We start from the raw sequence: 24,932 nt of genomic DNA on the forward strand, positions 1-24,932 counted from the left end.
GCTGGCTCTGTCAGCCCTACTAATCTGGTAGGCAGAGTTCTCCATTTATCTCATAGTGTGTTTACTCTTTTCCCACTCTGTGATTTCTCTGCTCTGCCTGTCCTTGCCTCTTCCTAGAACTACTTGATGACTATGGGGCATGTGTGATTGGGCCTCTGGAAACCTGGCTGAAATATGGCAAATGTGCACAACAGGAGAAGGGAAAGTTTAACGTTTTCCCAGCATAGATGGGAATTAGTAGCAGAATCATAGGTCTCTCTCTGTCTGCCAACATGCCCTGCCTGTTCAATTCTGTAGCTTGCTGCCCCAAGCCATTCCAGCCCCTGCAGATGTGAAGTCTGCACACACAAGACATTACACTTCAGGCTTTTATAAAATTCCTCCCAGTATAACGGGCATGCACTTTCAGTTTATTAAGACATCCAGAAATCTCTGTCAACTGGTATCACAAACTGGAGTTCATTGGCTTCATGCATAACTGCAGGCTTCAAAAGCTGTCTCTGCTGTGGAATAAGAAAGGACTAATGGGAGCAGGCTGGGCCGGCTTGCAAAAGGATCCTCCAGTTCCCTGGTTTCTAAAAAAGTGGGAGCCATCAATACATATGCTACAAGGAGCAGGCACCAGCTTGGGACAGTTTGAGATGAGATCAAGGGATAAGTGGGCAGCTTTGCACCCTGTGAGGCATCTGGCTGGTTGGCGGAAACAGAATGCCAGACTAGATGGACCTTTGCCTCTGATCCAGCAGCTGCTTAGGCTTTTGCTGCCCCCTGGTGACTTCCATGGGTATTGCCTTGGACACCCAACAAATGCAAGGGCTGTCGGTGCCATGAGGTTCCTGGTAGTGGCCGAGACAGGCACAAACACTGAAAGAGGCATCTGGCCCCCAAATCAGGGACGAGGAGTTTGCCTCTGGTAGCTCAGATTCCACATACAAGGATGAGGGTAGGAGTTGGGGCTCAAGCACCAGCCCTGACATTAAAGAGCACAATAACTATGAGAATACAGGGTAAATGATGCCAGCAAAAAGGAGGCATTTCCTGCACAATCAGTTGTAAAGATCATCATCGCCCTCCTCTTGGAAGAGGCTTCCTTGGCCACTGCTGCTTCCACTGTTTCCCTCTCCACTGGTGCTCTGCTTTCCAGATGGAAACCTGTGGAGATAAAGAATGGCCTTGGTTTCATGCAAGAGAAAGTTGGGTTATTCTGTTTTATGAATGTGGGCACTGATCTGGTTGTACTCTACATAAACAAGGTGTTAAAATAATGTGGATGTGATGCACATCCCAATGCACATAAAAACCCATCCCGTTTAAAGTAATGCAATATTGGAGGGACTGTATCCTCACTCAGGTGCTAATTCTAATGTGCATCTGAATGCACTTCTAATTTATACCTGCAATTCAGAGTCTGCAGGTACCGCCTGTGGATCTCCATAGCTGGGTCAGGGCAATGCTGTTTTTGAATGGTCTTTTGTTTATTTTAGCTAGTGTGTGTGTGTTTAATTCTATTGCACTTATTTTGAATGGTACCCTTTATTTTGTATATGGAATTTAACATCTTAAACTAACTTGAGAGCCCTCACTGGGTCATACACTTAATAATAAAAAATATTATTTTCAGTTGGTTGGGATGATGGAATGCAACCCTCGGAAATCTTGATAATACTGTTATTATTTAATTTATTTAATTTGTTAGTCACTTTATCCTGCCCAAGGCAACCCAAAGCAACTTACAAAAGTTAGCAGAGTGACAAGGTAGATAGTAGAGAGTCAAGCTACATAGTAGAGTCAAGCTGAGGTTCCTGTACCTTGTTTCAAAGAACAAATTTCCCCCTATCCTAGGAAAGGGGAACCTAGGAATGTTGTTGAACTTCAGCCTTCACTAATCCCAGCCATGGGAGTTCTGGTCAAACAACATCTGTGGGGCCAAGTTCCTCACCCAGGCCCTGTCCACTGCACTGAAGTGAAACTCTAGCTTGGGGCAGAGGAAGCAAAAAGTTCTCCAACATTACCTGAAGTTGCCAAAGCCACGGCTTTGCTGTAATGTTTGGGCAAACATCTCATACTTGCGTATGTCATTATCACTGACAGAGCGGCGTGCAAAGCGCATTGCTTCCTCAAAGTGATCGCGTCGGATCTCTGGCACGGGGTCATAATCGTCATCCTATCACAAAAGGGCAGGGGGGGAAATGTTGTTGAGCTTCATCCTTACAAGCTCCAAAGCCCTGTGAGATCAATGCAATCGAGGACACTGTGGCCCCACGATGGGGGGGTGGCCATAAAGTTCCCAGAATACTATGCAGAATATGTTACTGAGGGGAAGAGCAGGGCATGAGGCAATGGAAGGAATCCTGCCTGGCCCTGTTGGGATGTGGGGAAGTCTCGCTACCATACCATGGCGGCACATTTATGACGCTGACGCTCCCGTTCTGCCTTGATCTCCATCTCGATGGCCTCACGGATGGCCAGTTTGCAGGCACGCTGGCATATTTCAGTGAGGTCAGCACCTGAGAAGCCATGTGTGATCTTGGCCAAGTAATTTAAATCCACATCCTGTTGGAGAAAGATAACATGGGCTTACTGGAAAGGTCCTGCCAACACAGAAAAAACATTCCCTGTTTGAAGAAGATAAACATACCTTTCGTGCAATACATCCTCCTCTGTTGGAAGACTGTGGTGGTGGAGGCCAGGATGTGGTCTCAGAATCCTATCCCCATTTCTACTATCTACTTCCCATGCTGTTTCACCCCCCCTCCCCTGTGTTCAGTCCTGGCTTTCACTGACCTTGGCGATAGGTGACTTTCGCAAGTTGGCTTGGAGAATAGCTATGCGAGACTTGTCATCGGGCAAGGGGATGTAGATGAGCTGATCCAGGCGTCCTGGACGAAGGATGGCTGGGTCAATGATGTCTGGTCTGGAGGCCAAAGAGACAGAGACTATATTCAAGGTATATTGGCTGCTTCACCCTAGATAAGGCACTAGATAATCTCAGCTCAGCTCAGCAACAGCACAGACGGGGGTATCCATTCACAGGTGTCAAGGCAGGGAAAGGGAATATTTTTCACCCAGAGATACACATTCCTTTGGAGCAAAGCAGTCAGGGTCTGCATACCAACAATCACTCTTGTTAAAGGTTTCCTCGCTTAGCTTCCCTGCTGTGGGCTGAAAAAGGAATATGGATTCACTATGGTCAACGGGAATAGCCATCCCCTTAGAGAACTGTGTTTCTTGATTCCCCCAAGGCATCGACACATGGCTCTGCTCACTCAAACTCTTAGTTTCATCGGTAACCAAGCTTAAAGCAAAGAGCAGATTCTATAGTCGTGACGGATAAGAATTAGCAAGGAAGGAGGTGTAACTTTGCATGAAGGGAAGCTGTGATACAGAACATTCTCCTTCCAAAGAACCCTCCTTCCAAAGGCTGCTTCTATGGATGTGTGGAGCTCTAACTTTCAGTGCCTGGCAAATGTACACACTGGTGAGCACATCGCCACATAAAGAATGCAGCATTGCTAGCGTTAGTGAAAAGGGCTGCTGCTGGCCTACTGGAATGTGCCATGATCTGTAAATGAGTGGGGAAATGTTGGGATTCATAAGCTAGGACTATGTAGGCTTTGATCTACTGGGCATTGGTGGGACCCATTCTCACCTAGTGAAGTTGGATGGAACAAGACAAAAGACTGTTGGGGTTTCTACAGGTCTCCATCCTCTGAATTTAAGTTTTCCATGCCTTTCTAGCATCCAGTTTATGCCAGGTACACTCTCTGGGGTGTTGAGGGTGAGGTTAAAAGGAGTGTAGGATTAACTCATGCAGCCTGTGTGGAAGGGTGAATTGACATAAGGACAGGCAAAATACTAAAAATAAACATGATCACAAAGGCAGAAAAGCGGAAGAGATAAGGAAAATGATAAGAGGAAGCGATAAGGAAAAAATGTCTGACTTGGGTGAAAACTAAAATGAAGCTTGAGTGAGCAGAGGCTATACAAAACTTCAAGCCACATGTCCCTGCCATCAGCGAATCAAGAAACAACAGTTTAAGTGAATACCTCCCATGCCAACCTGAAAAGAGGGTTCCCTTTCTCAGCATGAAGCAGGGAAATGAAGCCTCTCTCTCGTTCCTTAGTGAGAGACAGAGACACTACTTGGAGTGTCATCAGGTAGTGACATGGTCTGAGGAGGACTGTGTGCCTGGAGATATAACTGCAGTCCGCATTTGGAAGCCTTGAGATTGAGATCCAGTCAAGAGGTCCCTCCCCACTGCCCTAAGGACTCACCCCTAATGACCTGGTTCTGATTTAACTCTTTTCCAAAAAAAGGCCTCCTTGCATTCCACCCCAATGAGGGTAAAACGGAATAGAATTTGGGGGCCAAGTGGCTGAGTTTGCACTGGGACAAACAGTCTGGTGTTGATCGTATTTCAACAGAGCAGCTTTCTTTGAGAGGAGACCCCAGCACAGTTCTTATGCATGACTTGGCCACCCAACTGTACCCTCCCTTCCCCACCCTCTTTACCTGTTGGTGGCACCTATGATGAAAACTGTCTTCTTGTTGGTCATGCCATCCATCTCTGTGAGGATCTGGTTGATGACACGGTCAGCTGCACCTCCGCCGTCTCCTGCACTGCCACCACGGGACTTGGCGATGGAATCCAGCTCATCGAAGAAGAGGATGCAGGGAGCAGCCTGCCTGGCCTGGGGGATGCAAGGTACCAGTGTGAGCTGGATGATGGAGAAGAGATGGGGCTGACCAGGGTTGCATCTAGAGCTCAGAGGCTCCGCGTCTACCCTGTGTAGTGCATCCCCAGCAGTGGGTACACCAGCTGCCTGTCCCTATTTATAGGGTGAAGGTGGTGAACTGAGGGCTGGATGGTAGCCACCCACACCTAATGGCAACGAAGAGCTGGAGGCTCGTAGCTCAGTGGTTCCCAAGTAATATGTTAGGAAGGACCTAGTTAACGCTGAGTGCTTAGTGGGCAGATCTTCAGGCTGCCAATAAGAATGCAGCAGAGAAACAGTATTCCACAAAGACTATATAGAAACTATATAGTTATCTGCTCCCTGTGGAAAACTGATAGGCAAATCTTTATTGAACATACCACCAGGGGCCTCCCTTAACAACCAAGTCTCTGGAATCAGTGCCCTAATTTCCTCTGCCATTTTTTTAAATGATAATAAAGTCTGGAGGTTTGCTACAATCTCCTTTGCTTTTGGTTCTTCATATGGGCTACTGGAAAGTAGTTGGAACCTCCAGTTCCTTCCCTCTCATTACTTATTTGCTTCTTCACTCAGCCATAAAATATACCATATATCCTGTGCTTTGTTACATGGCCTCAGGCCCAGTTGCAACTAAGATACATAAAACAATCCAAAAACTACTTACAGAGTTATAGAATACTACATTTAGAATTCAGTATACATCCCCATTCATTTGACAACACTAAAAAATGGCTTGCTGCTGTTTCTCAAAGGCCTGGTAAGAGAGAAATACTTTTATCTGAAGCTGAAAGCTATCCAGAGCCCAAGCGAGTGTTCATCTGCCCCACCCTGCATCCACTTTGTACCTTGTCAAAAACGTCACGGACATTGGCCTCACTTTCTCCAAACCACATGGTGAGCAGCTCAGGCCCCTTGATGGAGACAAAATTGGCCTGGCACTCATTCGCAATTGCCTTGGCCAGGAGAGTCTTGCCACAGCCAGGAGGTCCATAGAAAAGCACACCTCGTGATGGCGTCATTCCAAATTTCAGGAACTTGTCGGGATACTCCACTGGAAACTGTTGAGGGTGAGAGGGCGTGGGGGGGTGTTAGGGTGTGTTAGGGAACTGGGACTGTTCCCCCTTACTGAGCGTATAGTCAGGACAATCTTCTGCTGTACCAGTTTTGAAGCAGCACATTAATGCTTCTCTTTCCTCAACCACACCATGCTGCTACTGACCTGCACCAGCTCTTGTAGCTCACGCTTGACTTCCTGCAGGCCTCCAATATCTTCCCAGCAGACCTGTGGAACCTCCACTACAGTCTCGCGAAGTGCTGACGGGTTGCTCTGTCCAAGGGCCCACTACAAAGCAGAAGAGAGCATGAAGCATTGAAGTTCTGCGCCTCCCTGGACAGAGGCAGCAGCTTCCTTCCTTGCTTCCCATAGAATCCCCCAAGAGCAACCCAGGAACACCGGGGCACTTTGGCCAAGTGAGCAAGTATGTGGGCGACCAAAGCCAGTGAGGAGGAGGGAACCGGAGGTGCACAAAGGCAGGAAGGCACAGTGGAAAAGAGAAGGTCTAAGTCACTCTGCATTGTGGAAGACAGGAGAAGAAAAGCCTGCATTTTGAAGTGCCGTCTTCCTTTTCTGGCTTCCCAGCACACCAGCAGTGATGGAGGGAAGAGGGGGAGAGGACAAAGTGGAGAAAGAAGCTTTGCTCTGACACTCACTCACTTTCTCACACACAAACATACACAAAACCTGCTGCAGCTGAAGAAAGCACAAGAAAGAAGCCCACATCTTCAACGCTGGCTTTTTCCTCCTGTCTCAAGCAGCAGCAGCAATAGTGGGATCAACAGGGAGACTGGGGGTGTAAAGGGAGGGGGGTTAGCAAGGGGGAAGTGGGTTTGGTAGGGCCACTGGGGTTGGCGAACAAAGTGAACAGGGGTGATAGCTATATATATTTAGCTTAAGAGCTCTTGCTATTGGATTGCCAAGAGCTGGCCCACCTGGAAGTCATCCATAGTGACAGCCATGGAATTGAGGATGTCAGCATCAATCGTGTCGTCCTCCAGGTCAATGACGCTCATCTTCTTGCGGATGGCTTGGAGCGCTGCCTCAGAACACAGAGCTGCCAGGTCAGCACCCACGTGCCCATGCGTTTCATTGGCCACCTGTAATCACAAACTGTGTGTTGGAGGGGGCTTTCCATGGGGTGTCATTCCCTAGGACAGTTCCTTAAGGGTTCCTGAATCAGCTTCTAAGGAAAGTGAGCCTCTCCTAATGATGCAAAGAGCCTTTCCTCGTAGCTAGCGGTGTAATCAGCTGTCCCAAACAATAGACTGCTGGCAAACCTGCTCTTTCAGCACTGAACAAATGGCAATCTGTAGATAACATGCTTGCTGTTTGCTCCATTTCAGCGCTAAACTGCAGGTTTCCCCAAGGGGAAAGAAGTGGGGCAAATGGAAATGTGGATGAGTCCTCAGGTGACCTCAGGCAAATGTAGAGCACCCTGCATTCTATACAGGGTACTTTCTGGAACCGTCATTCTACTCTTCATACCCAGTCTCTGAGCAAGGATAAGCACGCCCTGACAAGCACACACAGGCAATCCCCAAAGCATGCTGCTGTCTCCTTAGGTTTCCTGCATACCCTGTTATCTACTAGTAGCTATGTACCTCAGAACCTGAGAGCTACTATAATTCATGGGCATCACATCTTTGCACCTAGGGCCATGGCTCTTAACCTCCATCCTCCCACCCAACTTGGGTCACATATGAGGTGCGTCACTTGATGTTGAACCTCTTGGTCAGTGTGGGAAGTGGCATCCTTGAAAGGCATGGCTTGAGGAGTGTGAGATGGAGTGTTCCACCTATTGTGTGTGACCTGTGACAGCTCATTAAGACATGTAGCAGAAATCAAGAGATAAGTGTTCCTGCCTAATGCAGCCCTTACCAAGCTCTAAAGAGCCCATGCATCTCCAAGTGTCCCTTGGATCCACCCTGCCTCCCCATGGGCCTCCATTGCCTGCTCCTCACCCTCTCCAGGTCCACATCGTCAGCCAGTTTCATGTTCTTGGTGTGTATCTGCAGGATTTCCAGCCTTCCCACAGAATCTGGGATCCCAATGTCAATTTCTCTGTCAAAGCGCCCTGCAGAGGGTAAAGGAGTACTGAGCCCAGAACTACCAAAAACAACACTCCTTCATCTTCATAACTATCATATCTTGCAGATGAGGGAACAATGAATGGGAAGTGGGTCTAAGTAGTTAGGATGTGTCCCTGGAGATGGGTTGGCATCTGGGAAGGTTAAGGCCCCCATGGATTAAACAAGAGAGCTAGAAACTTGTCTCTTGTTACAGCCAGTATCTTTAGGAGCAAATTGTGACAATGGGACTCTGGTATTTTCCTCAATGGATTTAAGGCTCACAACCAAGGGAGGAGAAGGAGGAGGGTTCCTAGGACAGATGGATGAGAATGCAGGAGAGTCTCCTACCAAACCGGCGCAGTGCAGGATCGATGCTGTTGGGCCGATTTGTAGCCGCCATGACTATCACATGTGAGCGCTGCTTCAGGCCATCCATGAGTGTGAGCAGCTGGGACACAATGCGGCGTTCCACTTCTCCATGTGTCTGAAATGGGAGCCCAAAGTTGAAAGAAACGCTGGAACAACAACTGGCTCTCATACCTTAGCTTAGAAGTCAAACAAATCCATCCTAGGACTAAAGTTTTGGACACGGCTACCCCTAGTGGTGGTAGATGTGCACAAGAGCAAACTTGGGAGATACAGTGGAACCTTGTCTTATATACGCCTCATCTCATGGACATTCCAAGTTGCATCCACGGCAAACCCGGAAGTAAACACCAGGTTTGCCGCGATTCGCGCATGCACGGAAGCGGCTTCTGCCATCTGTGCATGCGCAGAAGTGCGCTACTGCCGAATGTGCATGCGCACAAGAAGCCTCTTCTAGCATACTGTTTAGACCAGTGGATGGACCTACGGAATGGATTATGTCCGTAAGTAGAGGTTCCACTGTACAGCAATGTATGGCTGCCTCCAGGTGGTCAGGGTTTTGTGGAAAGATTCAAGACCTCACAGGAATTTCAAGTTTGCGCAGTTAGAGTGGATTAGAGTAGTTTATTGCCCTAGCCCAACAAAATCCACTTTATTTTTAAAAAGGGCTTTCTGAAGTTTGGAAAGTAACATGCATTGAAAAGTATGGGATGAATGATTAAAGGGAAGACATGCAAACATCTGGAGGAGGGGCCCAAGGTGAGCACCATAACAGGGCAAAAGATTGAATTGCATCCCTTGCAGCATCTCTTGTACTTGGATCCATAGGACAGGATTTTGCAGCATTCTGAGAAGCAAGAGGAAGGGGGAAGGTATTTGGCAGCACCTTTTCCTCCACCAGCAGTATAATGCCAAGAAAGGATTACTGTATTCTACATTACACAAACTTACCGCCAAGCTGAAGATAACTGTGATGGGAATGGAACTGGGCTCTCTCAGCATGGCTCCTGCTAGTGTCAGGCTGGGAGAGAGTCACTGTTCCTGGTACTGTACAAAACTTAATGATTTCTGTTCCATCACAGCATTAAGCACATCCAGAACCGGGTTTATTCCATTCTGCCATATCCTCTCTCATTTCACGCTGAACAGCTTTACAGAATGTGCCAGTGCTATCAACAGCCCCAAAGAATATCACACACCAGCATTTCCCAAGTAATACAACTGGGGAAAGACCAGCATACCTCTGGCTAAATTCAGCCTCTCTCTCTCTCTCTCTTTCTCTCTGTGCATGTGCGTGTGTGTGTGTGTGTGTGTGTTGAGGGAAAACACACAGGCTTCGTTTAAACTAATATTTCACCTAATGGTGAGATATAGTTGCTTTTGACATTTCTGGAGGCAGTTTATTGCATTGAGGATACCTTCCCAACACATCTGAGATGGGAGCAGCCAATCATAGAAGGATCCCAGTTTGAACAGGCAGCTGTCTTTCGGCAAAGTAGGATAACTTCACTATCTGCTCCCAATAATGCCATCTCTCACCTTCTCCCTCTTAGGGGCAATGGCATCCAGCTCATCAATAAAGATAATGGCTGGAGCATTCTTCTCTGCCTCTTCAAAGGCTTTGCGCAAGTTGCTCTCCGATTCCCCAGCCAGTTTGCTCATGATCTCTGGGCCTGTAGAAGAACAGAAGACAATACTTAAGTCTTAGATTATAAAACAGCCTCTTCTATACTTCAGAGTAGCTATAGAGGAAAGTTGTAGAATGAAATGGCATGGCATCAAAAATACTATTGCCAGTTCTGCTGTGCCTGCTTTGGACACAGCCCAGAGTTTATACATCTCCTGTACACCGGCTTCACATTAATCATAACCTCCATCTATTTCTGGGTGGCAAGAAGGATTAGAGTGGTTGTCCTCAATGGATGAAGAATGGATGGATAGATTTTGCTAAGATTCCCCACACAACTTCCCTCCCTCCATTTCACACAGTATTTCTCACCGTTGATAAGGAAGAAGAAGGCTCCGGTTTCATTTGCAACAGCACGGGCAACAAGTGTTTTCCCAGTGCCAGGGGGACCATAAAGAAGAATCCCTCGTGGAGGCTAGGGAAAGAAAGGAGGGAAGGCAGAGGAGTCCTATAAGGAGAGTCTGTGCAAAATAATTAGGTCCTCCAACAGTGACAGAGGCAGAGCTGGCCCACCCATGAGGCGGGTGAAGCAGTCGCCTCAGGCAATGGAAGCGGTGAGGGTGGTGCCCTCACAGACACCCTGCCTTGCCACACTGCTCCCACCACAAACCGTGTAAAGGAGGCTTCTGCGGCAGGAGAGCGGCAGTGTGTTGCTTGCTGGTCTCCCCTGCCCCTAGGGGCGGAAACAGACCAGCAGCAAAGCCTTGTGGAACATCCCTGCTTGCCAAGAGTCTTGTCAAGAGGGAGGCGTTCCAGTGCATAGTGTTACACCCCAGCTAAGCCCTTGCAGAGTTTGCACGTCCCCCCCCACCCCTGGTGGTGATGCTTCACAAAGGCTTTTCCTTGAAGGGAAGCCCTTGCAGAGCCTCATGAGCTACCCCCCCCCCATGGTGTCAAAATGTCTCAGTCCATCCCTGGTGAGAGGTCAATGGGCCAGAAAAGATGCTTTGGCCAATGAAGCCAAGAGAGCCTACAATGTGGGAGGCAGGAAAAGGGTTCTTGCTTATTTTAGGAGTGGAAGTATGAATGACACAGAAAATTCTGCTTAGAGAGAAAGGAGGAGGAGGAGGAGGAGTTTGGATTTGATATCCCGCCTTTCACTCCCTTTAAGGAGTCTCAAAGCGGCTAACATTCTCCTTTCCCTTCCTCCCCCACAACAAACACTCTGTGAGGTGAGTGGGGCTGAGAGACTTCAAAGAAGTGTGACTGGCCCAAGGTCACCCAGCAGCTGCATGTGGAGGAGCGGGGAATCGAACCCAGTTCACCAGATTACGAGTCCACCACTCTGAACCACTACACCACACCGGCTCTCCGGTGGTGGGAACAAAGCAGAAGGAATACTTATCCACGTTTTTGAATGTCTGATGTAGATTTTTTCAATTTTGTTTTTCTGTAAGGGACAGTGACAATAAAGATTATCATATTGATTATTGTATCGCAACCTATGGAAGAATGTTGCAACACAGGGATAGCTAGTATGGTGTTGTGAACTACAACTCCCACCAGTCCCAGCCAGCATGGGCAATGCTCAGGGAGTTGAAGTCTCCAGTTCCTAGAGGGCACAACATTGGCTTCCCCTGTTGTAATACGGTTCATGAACAACAGTGAAGAATGGTCCTCTGGAAGCTATTACACCCTGGCCTTCCCACTTCCCCTGCCGTACCTTCACACCAATAGCTTTGAAGAGCGCTGGGTGTCTCAGGGGCAGCTCCACCATCTCCTTGATCTGAGCCAGCTGTTTACGGCAGCCCCCAATGTCATCGTAGCCGACATCATTGAGGCTTTCCTCTTCATCCTGACAGAGCGGAGGGGTGAGCAGGAAAGTATCTCAACAACAGAGCACCCTGTCCCACAAAGCTTATATGACATAGTTAACATGCTGAGTAAACTGAGGAAGCAGGATTCGTGCCTTAACTCTTCTGTGGGCCCTGCCAGATGTTGCTGGACTACAAACTCTTGTCAACCTCAACCATTGGCCATGCTGGTTAGAGGTGATAGGAGGTAGCAGTCCAACAACATTGAGAGCTCAGAAGGCTTCCCTTATGCCTCTCTTCAATTTTGTTGAGGTGCATCTTCCACAGAATTATTTTCTAAAAAATAAAATTTTACTGAGGACCACAGTTATTTGCCTGTACCAAACAAACTGGACAGTGCTGATCTTGTACAGCAAATCCCACCCTCAAAATCCTGTGCTTCTACACTATCCAAATGGCTTGAATGGCTTCTAGTAATAACCGCCCAACCATAGTCCAGCTGCCTGCTCTCCCATCCCTGAGGTGCATCTCTTCAGACCATACATACCTCTCGCTTGATGGGCTCCCCCTCGCAGTGGATGATGGTGTCAGGAGCAACGATGCAGTGGGGGCTGGGGTCAACCTCAACCACCTTGAACTCCACAGCCCTCATCCCGCCTCGCACAAGGAAAATGTCACCTGAGAAGACAAGAGGAAGCACCTTGCTAGCTCCAAAGGTTTCGAATTTGGTATGCTAACCTGAGGACCCACAACAAAGGCTGGAAAGTGACAGTTCTGGGGCAAAATAGGAAAAGGCAACACCTGCAAGTAAACAAGAGAACTGGGAATATAAATCCCAGTGGGGTTGCCAAACCCAGCCCCAAACTGTGCTCAGACTGAGAAAGCAATCTCCCCGGTGCTTAGAAGTAGAACCAGTGCCAAGTTAGTCCCTTGGCATGGTGCCCTCCCTCCAGAAGCTCCTCTCCCCAGCACCTTCCTGTCAGCCCTCCCCAAAGTTTTCCGGGGGCAGAAGGGATGGGCAGTGGCACTAGTCCAGCTGGCCAGGTCTCCCTCAGCTTGGTGCTGTAAAGATAAGCTTTGGGTGAGGCAGCTGCAGCAGCCACCATCTTTATTATCTCTAATGCCTCTAGGCTCCACTCCTGTAGTGGCACATGCCAAAGGTGGGGCCCAGAAGTGTGGAGGAGGTGAGTGTGGTGCAGCAGCTAAACTCCTAGACCAGGACCTGGGAGACTGGGGTTCAGATTCCCACTCAGCCACAAAGCTTACTGGGAGACGCTGGGCCACTCACTCACTCTCAGCCTATAGGGTTGTTTTGAGGATAAAATGAGGAGGGAGAAAACCATGGAGCTGCATGGAGGAAAAGTGGGATATAAGGATAGTAATAAATAAAACACAAATCACCAAGGTAGCAGTGGCTTCGGCTACTTAAAGGTAAAGGTAAAGGGAACCCTGACCATTAGGTCCAGTCGTGACTGACTCTGGGGTTGCGCGCTCATCTCGCTCTATAGGCCGAGGGAGCCGGCGTTTGTCCACAGACAGCTTCCGGGTCATGTGGCCAACATGACTAAGCCGCTTCTAGCAAACCAGAGCAGCACACGGAAACGCCGTTTACCTTCCCGCCGGAGCGGTCCCTATTTATCTACTTGCACTTTGACGTGCTTTCGAACTGCTAGGTTGGCAGGAGCAGGGACCGAGCAACGGGAGCTCACCCCATCACGGGGATTCGAACCGCCGACCTTCTGATCAGCAAATCCTGCGCCACCTGCATCCCCTCGGCTACTTAGCCCAGCGCTTTATCTTACAGCAATACAGTGGTACCTCAGGTTAAGAACTTAATTCATTCCTGAGGTCTGTTCTTAACCTGAAACTGTTCTTAATCTGAAGCACCACTTTAGGTAATGGGGCCTCCTGCTGCCGCTGTGCAGCCACTGAACGATTTCTGTTCTCATCCTGAAGCAAAGTTCTTAACCTGAGGTAATATTTCTGGGTTAGCAGAGTCTGTAACCTGAAGCGTATGTAACCCGAGGTACCACTGTAATGAAATTGTGGGAGAGAGCAAGAGCACAAAGAGAGGTCGGCATCAGCTGTGGTGGGGACTTTGGGGCCCATGGAACCTGGCATTTACCCTACCACGCTGGGTGCTGATGCTGTCTTCACTGCAGCCCCCTTCACCTCCAGGTCGAAGGCCCCTCTCTCCAGCACTGCCTCCCTCCCATTTAGCCTTGTTCCTTATGACATGCCTAGTGTTGCCCCTCCTCACCTTTGTGCACAGGTCGATAGGCCTCGAGGAAATAGGGTTTGAGGTAAACTTCAAAGAGGTTCCCAGTCAAGCCTGCAATGGTGTCGTCAATGGGCAGGACGTGGATCCGCTTTCCGTACTTCACATCCGGACAAGCCTGCACACTAGACAAGGGAAGGCTCAGCTAGCTTCCGTAATGTAGGAGAGAGCGCACACACATGCACAAACACACTCTTCAGGAACAAGCTGGATCTACTGGGTATGCAACATACTGGGTGTGCCACACAGCAGCCGTTCCCAAGCTCTAGCATTGTCCCCAATTTTAATAGATTCCAATTTAACAGATTCCATGCTGGACAACTTCAAATAAGTATACATATAGATGGATGTGCACATTCAAATTACCAATAACAAGGGCTGATTCCCTCCAAAAGCTTAAAATAGCTCCACTATGAGCCTTTGCTGACTGTGTGGCACAGTTTGCCCTCTGGTGCTCCCTGTAGCAGCGCACACTCACCCTAGCACACTCACAGCACAACTCCCTTTCCTATGCTTTCTTCCTGCCCCTAGTTCCATTCGGACAGGCCTCACCTGACCACGTCTCCGAGGCGCACACGGAGGTTGTTGCGGGTAACGCGGTTCATGCGGATCTTCTCGTTCTGGCAGGAGTCATCCGTGAGGACGATGCAGACTGTCTCCCGGCGCTTCTTCCCCTTCAGCAGCACCGTGTCCCCCCGGAACAAGTGCAGCTCTTCCATCTTGGCCTGCGATGAACCAAGAATGGGACTGAGGCAAGGTCACTTTCCAATAGATGACATGCAGCTGTGCGTGTTTTCATGATGTGGTTCTTGCGGGGTCAAATGTGGCGCATCTGTTTGTGCAGGTGGGATGCCTGTGATGTATTTGCAATGTGTGTTTTGTAAGGCATTGTGAGAACGGAAATTGTATACTTTTGCATATCCATTGTGTGTGTTATTGCCTGTCTTTCTGGAGAAAATCAAATCTATGGGGTGTTTTTTTAGTATTTATTTATTTATTTATTTATACATACCCTGCCCTTCTGGCTGGGTTTCCCCAGCCACTCTGGGCAGCTCCCAACAGATTAAAAAATAGAATAAAACATCAAACAGAATAAAACATCGTTTAGGTACCTCTGTTGCATGTTGGCAAATCTAAGATATGTTTGAATTCAAATCATGTGCTCACATCAGCCTTGGCAAAATTCTGCACACATGGGTTGCTTATGTATATTTCTCAACAGTCTCTGTGTGCTCTTTATGTTAATATTCAAATCACATCATGTTTGTGACACAAAATATATGCGTGCAGTTCTCAGCTATAGATTAGGAAAGGCAGACGAGCAATCATTTTTGAGTCTAATGGACATAAGCAATATTTCTTTATCTTATAGGTTAAAATCAGTTAACCCAACCAAATAATTAACAGTTATAACAAAAAAATAAATACACACACATGACCCAACCCCAAACTACCACTGGTTATTTGGAATTTTATATCTTGCCCTTCTTCCCAAAAAATTAGACACACACAGAGTGGCTTGACATATTTAGAAGTTTCCCCATAAATTTAGTTTGTAAGCTAAAAAGAAAGGGGAAGGATGGCCCAACATAGACTGAGTGCACTCACTGCCTTCCAAGAGCCATGGGACACGGGGGGGAGGGGGAATGTGGCAGGGGTTGGGGGATTGACCTGCTCGAGCCCCTAACAGCTAAGATTATGTTCAAGAAAGGATTATGATCAGGGGATGTGCACCACGAGACATGCACCCCTTGACCCCAACCTCCTACCCTTGATTCCACTTCCCCTCCCCACCACTATATGGTAGAACTATCTTCCTCCCCATGCTGTACTGCACTGGTTTTTGGGCTTCAGTGAGATGGGGCCATTATATTCACTGGGTGCAGGATTTGATTTGGCCTGGCCAGACTAGCTAAGGAGCAGAGGGCAACGGTCTAGAATGAAGCAGCAGTGACGACGGCTAAATTGACTGTGGAATGTGGGGCAAAGGACACTATGGGCAGGAAAGGTGAGCAGTAGATTTATAGTTACCTGAGACAGGCTCACAATGCTGTTGTCTTCATTGGCCGCTTCATCTACAATGAGGCGGTTGGGACGATGTTTCTGGCGCAAGATGGCTGTGGAATAATCCTCTCCCTTGGGGCTACAGGACAGAACATCAAAGAGGTCTCTCAGGTGCGTGGATGCTCACATAGAAATAAGTGTCAGAGAAGAGAGGAGGACTACAATGTATAGGGGTTTCATTGTAGATATTGCAGAAAGATACAGTAATGTCACTTTACACCAGCCTTTGGTGCAATCCATGTTTTGGGATGCAGCTCCCATCAGGCCCTGTTGGGTTGATAGTTGTAGTCCAAAACATGTGCAGGGCACCAGGTTCAGGAATGCAGCTCCACATCCACTGAGAATCGTGGCCATTTGCAGGTTTCCATTTCTACCAGAAACCCAGGCTGTGTGCTACTAGCTTTCTTTCTAGCAACAGGGTTGCAGTTCTCCCTCTCTCCTGTTAAGTCATCAGTCAGGGTGACAAAGGTTGTTTTCATCCTGAAAACCAGGCCTTCAGTCAGACTCAAATGGATCTAGAAGCAGGGGCGCGGACTTATAAAAAATATTGGAGGGGGCCGGGAAAGCTCATGAATAATAAATAAGCTCATGAATATGCAGATAAAGTGGCGCCGCCTCCTCGTGAGCGAATAGGGGAGAGCGTGCTGCGCCTATTAATCAGCTCCGAAGGAAATTGGGTGGAGCTTTTGCTCGGGAGGGAGGGCAGGAGGCATGCAGGCAGCCCGACCCTGTGCATTTTGGGCTGGGGGAGGGGCGGCGGTGGCGCTCTGCTGGAGGGGCGCCCGAGATTATTGGGGGGGGGCAGAGCCCCCCCAAACGAATTTTTGAGGGGGCTCGGGCCCCCTCAGGCCCCATGGAGTCGGCGCCTATGTCTAGAAGTTGTTGGGACTTTGACTGCCATCAACCCCAAACAGTATGGCCAATAATCAGGGATGGTGGGAGATGCAGTTGCACAACAGCTGGAGACATTCCCCATCCCTCGTTTAAAATGAAATGGGAACTGGTGGAAGAAGATGTGCTCTTTCAAGTCACGAGTCACAGCAAACTTCAAAGGCCTGGTCTTGGATACATTCCAGATGGAATTATTAAAATAAATACAAAAAACATCAAAACAATATTATTTTAAGAGCATTTATTGTGGATACTTTTTATATCTCATAATAATAAATATATAGTTTTTCCTGAAGAATAACAATTGGCAATTATTTTACATCAATGAAGGCAGCCTGAAATTGTTGAGGAAGAAAACTGAGCTTCCCTCTCTAAATGACATCCTTGTTGCTGATAATGTAGGCATGACACAAGACGAAACACTTATTTATTGCACTGGAAGCTGTATTTGGATAGGTGGCCTGAAGGCTGGAGAAATTAGCTATCTGGAGGAAAGACATCTGAATCCTTTGCAACAAATGAGTACAGTAATAATTTTTTTGCACATTTTTGTTGGACGTTTCTTTTGTTTTTAGGGGGAGTAACTTCCTTCATACACACTGCAATTCCTGCAAGTTGCCTACTCAGAAACATGCCCTATCAACTTCAGTGGAACTTACTCCCAGATAAGCATGTACAGGACAACAGCCTTCGTCAACTTACACCATTGTCCTCTAGTAGACACAACATTTCCGTGGCAAATTCAGGGTAGTGGGGGTGGTACAGCAGTTACTGAGTCTGATGCAGCAAAACCAACCCGAATCTTGTGTCCTGTATTTATTGTATCACGAGAATCCAGACAAAAATCCTCTCAGCGATGCATCTGACAAAGTGAGCTCTCTCGCCCCCAAAAAGCTCATGCCACAATAAACACTGTGGCCTCTATAGGCTTGCCATACGACAAGAAAATTCCTGACTTGTCCTGGTTTTTGGGTGTAAAAATGGTGTGAGGGGGAATTTTGGCAAAATGTCTGGGGAAACCCGGTTGTATGACAACGCAACGGAAAAAGCAGCGGAAACTGCTCCAAAAGCTTTTTTAAAAAATCACTATTTTGAGGGGAGGTTCCCCCCAAAAAGCTCAACAATTTTGGGGTCTTCCTAACTAAAGCTCAACAACAAATCTGCTGGTGTCAGGAATTGTACTTTTTGAACTATGGCAACCCTAGGCCTCTAAGGTGCCACCAGACTCTTTGTTGCATTCTGTTGGCACAGCTGATGCTGAGCGACAGAGCAGAAACGCAAATACGGTACCTAGGCAGGGCCAGGAAGGGAGAGGGGAGGGGAAGAGAGGGGAGGGGGGGTCATGTTTTCCCCTCCAGCCTCGCGTCGCGGTCGGGTTCCACAACCTATAAATACTCTAGCAACGCTCCCCTCCCCGTCCAGCCATGCCCATGTGGTGCGATCATTGTCGGATATAAACATCAGCTGCCCCCTAGTCCGGCTTCCCAAAACAACCAACTTGGGAAATACGAGAAGAGCGAAGGGCCCGCTCCTGCCAGGCTTCGGGGACGGGGGGAGGGACCCCGCTATTCACACGACACGAGAGTAGCGAGAGACAGGCATTAGCAACACCAAAACAAACGCGCCCAAGGCCTTCAGCACCTGCTCAAGCGAGGGAGCGAGCGCCCAACTTGGGGGGAAGTTTCCTCCAAGTGCGAGGCCCAAGGAGAGGCTTCTCCCGCCTGCCTCCCCCCGAGCCCTGCCCCGCTCCGGCCAGAGGTGGGAGCCTCCCCCCCCCCCCCGGCTGCGGCGAGTTGGGAGGAGTGCCGAGCCCGAGCCGCCCCTTCGCCGCGCGCCGTTCTCTCGGCGGAGGCGAAGTCGGGTCCTGCCGCGCGAGGCGAACTTACTCCCCTCCGGAGGCGGGCATGCTGGCTGCTCCGCAGGCCCTTCGTGGGGCTTCCCCCGGCCTGGCGTGCCGCTCGCGTCCTCCGCTGCAAGGCCTCGGCTGCTTCGCGTCCCCCGGCTCCCCCGCGGCCACTGCCCGAGTGCCCTGCTTCCCTCCTCGCCTGCCTGCCTCGCTCGCGACACTTGGAAAGCCGCCCAGCTCTGCCCCCCGCCCCGCTTGCCGCCTGCCTGCCCGCCCGCCCGCCTGCCTGGCCCGCCCTCTCTCCCCGCACGGCCCTGCCAGGAGTTTCCCAAGCGAAGGAGGCTGCTGCCCGCCTCCCCGCCGGGGCCTCCGCGGAGATAAACAGCCAGGCGTTGTTGTTGTTGTTGTTTTGGCGAACGAGGGCAGCTGACACGCTCGTGTGGCTCCACACAACCGGAGTCGTTAGTGGAGGGGTCCCCTCCCTCGTTCACACACTCGTGTCTGCGGCTCGCTCGTTCTTGCTTAATGGATAACAGAAGCAGGGGTGCCAATTGGAATAATTATTTTTTGGGGGGCAGGTAAGCCCCGCCCTGCGTAATCGACCACACGCACTCTATTTGAATGGCAATGCCTATTAACTTTGGGGGGGGGGCTCAAATATTTTAGGGGGGCGAAGGGACCTCAGCCCCTAGGAGTTGGCTGCTATGAACAGAAGAAAGGGTGAGAGTTGATTGCGGACACGCATCTCTCAACCGGTTGTCTGCACAGAGAGAGAGAGAGACCAATGAATTTTAGGGACGGTGATAAACTTGCAAGTAATGCCGGATAAACCCCCAGTCCTTCTGCATTTGCCGTTTTCTCTGTTCCCTCACTAGGGCTGCTTTTGACTTGACCACTATGAATTTTTTGACAGGCGAGATGTTCGTGCATGATGCAGCACAGGAAACCAGGAAGAGAGGCCACCCTCCTTTCCATTCCCAGCAGCAGTTTAGCGTAATTCGATCATGTTGTCGTTAGAACGGAGCCTTGTTTTGCGCCCACTCTTTACGAACCCTGCAGGTGGCGCTATGCTCTGTATAAACGCGGCTGCTTGTCTTGCTCCGCCCCGAAGGCTTGCGCTTTGGTGGCCTTCGATTATGCTTCCCTTATATTTGCGAGGTGTGTCTTGCTTCGCTTTAAGCTTGGACCTCTCTTTCTCTAGAATTTAATAAGCGTGTCGGATGAAAGTCTATATCCCGTAATAACAAACTGTGAGATAGCAGGAGTTTGGTATACCTATTTTGCTCTGGCTCTTAGCACGGGCGATGGCCTAGCGGGGGCAGAGGGGCAGCTGCCTTGCCCAGATCAAGTAAAACAATAAAAATACTTAACTGACAGTCGGTCCTGCCCCCCCTAACAAAAATCCTGGCTACGCCCATGGCTCTTAGCAGCATATACTGTGAAAACCTCTGTGTATGAGTGTATTTTCACAGTTTGCTGTGCAAATTCGACCCATAATATATAGGTAAAAAGAAAGGAAGCTTCGTCTCTATTGGCTCAGTCTTGGTCAACAGAACTTCCAGCCTATGTAAAGTTTTTTAATGCTTCCGGTTTGGACTTTGAGCATCCAGGTGGAAGGAGTTCCAGAGCTACCAGTCAGCCACACGAGCTAATGTTATGGTTATGAATTATTCAGAAATAAGACCCCTTTTATGTCTTGTTTGTGAATAGGTTTCAGAAACCATGAAGCAGAAATCACATAGAACCCTGCTGTCCTGTGCCATATAATCTTCATGCTTCATGGGATCAACTCCGATTCTGTTGGGTTACTATCTCTACTAAAAACAACAAATTATTGTGGCACCTTGAAAACTAACAGATTTATTGTGGCATAACTTTTCGTAGATTACAGTTCACATAATCAGGTGTACTCAGTGTTGCTCTTAGTTGCAGAGACAGTTGGTGTGGGTTGTAAACAGTGAGGTCAGAAGAAAATAAAATGTGAAAAGTAGAGATGGTGATAATTACCTTATTAACAGTTGTGTTGCTAACAGAAGCTCTGGTGTTGGTAAATCAATTAGCATATACAGTGGTACCTCAGGTTAAGTACTTAATTCGTTCTGGAGGACCGTACTTAACCTGAAACTGTTCTTAACCTGAAGCACCACTTTAGCTAATGGGGCCTCCTGCTGCCACCGCGCTGCCAGAGCATGATTTCTGTTCTCATCCTGAAGCAAAGTTCTTAACCTGAAGCACTATTTCTGGGTTAGCGGAGTCTGTAACCTGAAGCATATGTAACCTGAAGCGTATGTAACCCGAGGTACCACTGTATTGTGTGATAAAAATCCATTGTGTCCATTCTATCCACAAGTGATAGCACCAAACTTACTGATGAGGCATAATTTATCTGTTTCATGTAGCATTCTCCCTTTGAAGTTCCAATACAGTGGTTCCTCGGGTTACATATGCTTCAGGTTACATATGCTTCAGGTTACAGACTCTGCTAACCCAGAAATAGTACCTCGGGTTAAGAACTTTGCTTCAGGATGAGAACAGAAATCGTGCTCTGGCGGTGCGGCAGCAGCAGGAGGCCCCATTAGCTAAAGTGGTGCTTCAGGTTAAGAACAGTTTCAGGTTAAGTACGGTCCTCCGGAACGAATTAAGTACTTAACCTGAGGTACCACTGTATAGCCACCTTAAGGTCAATTATGGAGTGTGCCGGGAGACTGAAATGTGCTCTTGCTGGTTTTCCCAATATTGCCAGTTCTGATGCCAGAATTTCTGTTCATTCATTCTGCTTAGTTTCCAGTGATGTTTTTAATAGTAGCCTTTTTTGTGGTTCAGTAATGATCTTTTCTCTCCCGCCTACCTTCCCTCCCTTTTCTCCTGTGGGGCCAGCCAAAGGTTTGCTGACATTATGTTATCATCTTGTGGTTTGATAACTGATTCCTTCTGCTTACTTTCTGCCATATGCCCAGGATGCCTGCACTGGGGAGGAGGCAGGGGAATGCATCTGGGCACTTGGCACTGAACACAGCCAGATGGAATCCCACAAAAGAAGAAGGAGCCAAGGAGGCAGCCAAGCCAGCAAGGGCTTGCTGAAGATCCTTGTGGCTCGCAGAAACAAGCTGCAGAAGCCCAGGATGAAAATCGGCACAGGTGAACTGGGAACTCGCTGCCTTGGAACGGTGTGACTTCAGGAAGTAATATGCCATCTGAAATGTTTATAAAATGTGCCAGTTCGGGCGAAATGACTTTGCTACCTCTTATGGTCTATTGCAGTACTATTCACTGGCAAACTGGGGATAATACCATCTATCTTGCCAGCATCAGCACAGATTTCAGGAATGCAAGTGCTCATACAAAGTGACACTTGCTATTGAAATCTTCTGTGAGTACTATTCTAACACGGGGCTGCTGCTTGTACTAAGTGTTTTGTCTGTGCACGTTACAAACATGAGTTGTTTTATAATTATACGGTGTTGCAAAATACATGTACCATGGCTGTGAGAGAGCCATGATAGGCCAGGACATTGGTCACTTATAATGTGTGAAGCAGAGCACATGGTAGCTGCTGAAACTAGGAAATGCTGTGGTACCAGGCAGTGTTGCAGAAAGCACAGTATATAGCATGCCCTTTTTGACAGTGCAGCTACATAAGATGCTATATACTTGTTTGTCAGCAGACATCAACAGCCTAGATGGGTTTTCTTTCCACCCAGTACTCAAGGCCAGATTAAGGTGGTTGAGGACCCCTGGTGCAGTTCCCAAAATTGGAACCACCTTCCCCTCAAAAGGATCAAATAAGATACCACTAAATAAAGCAATCTGTTATGGCACAAGAAAGGTTTTGAGCATGTGTAGTTTTATAACTCTTTTGTTTGCAATATATATATATATATATTGCCAGCTTTGATAAATAATAAATAAATATGCTCTGAGCATGTGGAGTTTCACATTATAAACTTGCTTAATTCATCCTTGCTTTTGCTCAGTTTCTACTTTGTTCCAGTCACCAACTCTCAGCCTAAACTAGCTCACATGGCTGTTCAGAGGCTATAGGAGGCAGTATACAATAGCTGCCAAAGGGGATTAAGTGCTTGTATCATAGGCATAAAAGCGTGGTTCCTTTAACCAGAATAAAGCATCTTTGTAGTATAAAGGACCATGTTTTTCTGCATTTCCCCAGCAAATTAGCACAGCTCCAAGGCTTCCACCAATCTTCATTTGACCTGATTATTGCGTGTTTTAGATGCATAAATTCCACTTAAGTTCCATTGAGTCTACTCCCAGGTTAGTGTGCATAAGTGATTGATTCCTAAGAGGAGTTATCTTAGGCCTGTAGCCTAAGATAACAAAGTAATATTTCATTTTACAAGTGACTTCAAAAAAAACCCTTTTAATAGGTAAAATAGTATGGAAAAGCATACCATCATTATTTTTCCTAACTGAGCAGTGAAAAAAATAAAAACTGCTCTCCCTTTCCAATGTTCTGCCCCAGTGACAAAACTACTAAGATAACCAACAGCCTTTTAATATGTTATAGAATAATCCTATATCCACTTAGCTGGAAGTAAGTCACGTTTATTGTGTAGTAGTATTTGCAGAAATTAACTTCTAGGGAGAACTTGATAGCGGATCAACTTATCTTAGGAAAGATGCATCCTGGTTGCTAGGAATTATTATTAATTAATTAATTAATTAATTAAATTAAATTTCTGTGCTGCCCTTCTGAGGATCACAGGGCAGTTTATGAAAATATAGCACAGAAACAAACAATACCCCTCCTCAATTTAAAAGGCCATAGGTTTGTTTAATTAGCCATCGGCTTGGGAGAAGAGGAATGTTTTTGACTGGTGCCTAAAGATATGTAATGAAGGTGCCAAGCGAGCCTCCCTTGGGGAGAGCATTCCACAAACAGGGAGCCACTACAGAAAAGGCCTGTTCTCATGCTACTGCCCTCTGGACTTCTTGCAGAAGAGGCACACAAAGAAGAGCCTCTGTTGATGATTGCAGGATTCAGGTCAGTTCATATGGGGAGAAGCAGTTCTTGAGGTTTAGCTGTCGTGAGCCTATAACCTTAGGCTATAGTTACCGGTACTTTGGGGCTAGAACTGGCGAGCTGTAGTTTGAGCTTAGACCCCCCAATAGGATTTCAGCACTAAACCATGGTAGTATTAGCTTGGAAGGCAAGTGCAAGCCAGTTTTCTGCTTCAAGCATAATGACAAACTGAGGTTTGAACTGAAAAGGTAGTAACTAATTGAAATGGAGCAGTCAAAGGGAGGAGGCAGTACATGAGCACAAGACTTGCTACCAATCTGAAATCAGTGTTTCTGAGGGATAAATTCCAATTTCTGGTAGCTGAAGTTGTGAAGAAGTTGAGGACTACTTGAATCTAATCCATCCTAACTATTATTATTTTTTAAAAATTTCATATTGTAACAGAAGAAATTGACTTGGAAAATGCTCACACCACTTTTCAAGACCATAGCAGTAGGATGTGGCCATTAAGGGGAGAAGCTGGAACAATCTCCTTGGCTGTTTTCCAGGGGTTATTAGCCTCTGCCCCAATGAGCCTCCTTAAGGACTCCTTCCCATATTGGTACATTTGGATCTCAATATAAGCCATTGTTACTAACCTACTATGAATGTGTTGATGGCACCTACTTTGCTGCTCTCTGCTAGCATATGGAAGAAAGAAGCCATGCTCCCTGACTTAATATTAGCATTCAAACTGGGAACCACGGTTTGTTTGAACCATAATCAGTAAGCCAAGAACAAGCCTTCGCTACAGATTATTTGGACCAGGGTTTATAATCTCTGTGCCTCTTGCTAGTACGAAAGGAGACCCAGATGAGTACGATGTCATATTAACATTTCCATGTTTTCAACAGGGCCCGAATTGGCTAAAAGGAATCATAAGGATCCTCCCGTGGATCAGAAATTGTTTAAGTACAGTGGTACCTCGGGTTAAGAACTTAACTTGTTCCAGAGGTCCGTTCTCAACCTGAAACTGTTCTTAACCTGAGGTACCACTTTAGCTAATGGGGCCTCCCGCTGCCGCTGCACCACCACAGCACAATTTCTGTTCTCATCCTGAAGCAAAGTTCTTAACCTGAAGCACTACAGTATTTCTGGGTTAGTGGAGTCTGTAACTTGAAGCGTCTGTAACCCGAGGTACTACTGTAGCAGCAAGCAGAGAGCAGGAATAAATGGATAGTTCT

At 47.7% G+C, this 24,932-nt stretch overlaps 1 protein-coding gene and 1 long non-coding RNA gene across 3 annotated transcripts; one reads left to right on the forward strand and one right to left on the reverse strand.

Moving 5' to 3' along the window:
* Nucleotides 1–367: 367 nt before the first annotated feature.
* Nucleotides 368–19,713, reverse strand: LOC309527170 (transitional endoplasmic reticulum ATPase-like). 2 transcript variants are annotated; one of them, XM_082213745.1, is made up of 18 exons: nt 19,601–19,713; nt 15,959–16,070; nt 14,480–14,652; nt 13,910–14,052; nt 12,197–12,327; nt 11,559–11,690; nt 10,208–10,310; nt 9,748–9,881; nt 8,191–8,326; nt 7,735–7,847; nt 6,706–6,870; nt 5,936–6,058; nt 5,562–5,774; nt 4,514–4,692; nt 2,785–2,914; nt 2,395–2,553; nt 2,013–2,164; nt 368–1,152 (listed from the first exon to the last, which is right to left on the reverse strand). In XM_082213745.1, exons 3-18 carry the CDS (start codon nt 14,644–14,646, stop codon nt 1,047–1,049), a joined length of 2,286 nt encoding a protein of 761 aa, XP_082069871.1. In that variant the 5' UTR covers nt 14,647–14,652; nt 15,959–16,070; nt 19,601–19,713; the 3' UTR covers nt 368–1,046. The 2 variants fall into 2 exon arrangements, with proteins under 2 accessions (XP_082069871.1, XP_082069870.1); XM_082213744.1 differs by lacking the exon at nt 19,601–19,713 and adding an exon at nt 18,769–18,949.
* A 62-nt stretch (nt 19,714–19,775) lies between these two features.
* Nucleotides 19,776–22,672, forward strand: LOC309527172. The gene is made up of 2 exons (XR_014217124.1): nt 19,776–19,886; nt 21,686–22,672. It is a non-coding gene; the product is annotated as an uncharacterized lncRNA (long non-coding RNA).
* The last annotated feature ends 2,260 nt before the right edge of the window (nt 22,673–24,932 follow it).

This window comes from Podarcis vaucheri, assembly GCF_965113315.1.
Source record: "Podarcis vaucheri genome assembly, chromosome: 2".
Lineage (NCBI taxonomy): Eukaryota > Metazoa > Chordata > Lepidosauria > Squamata > Lacertidae > Podarcis > Podarcis vaucheri.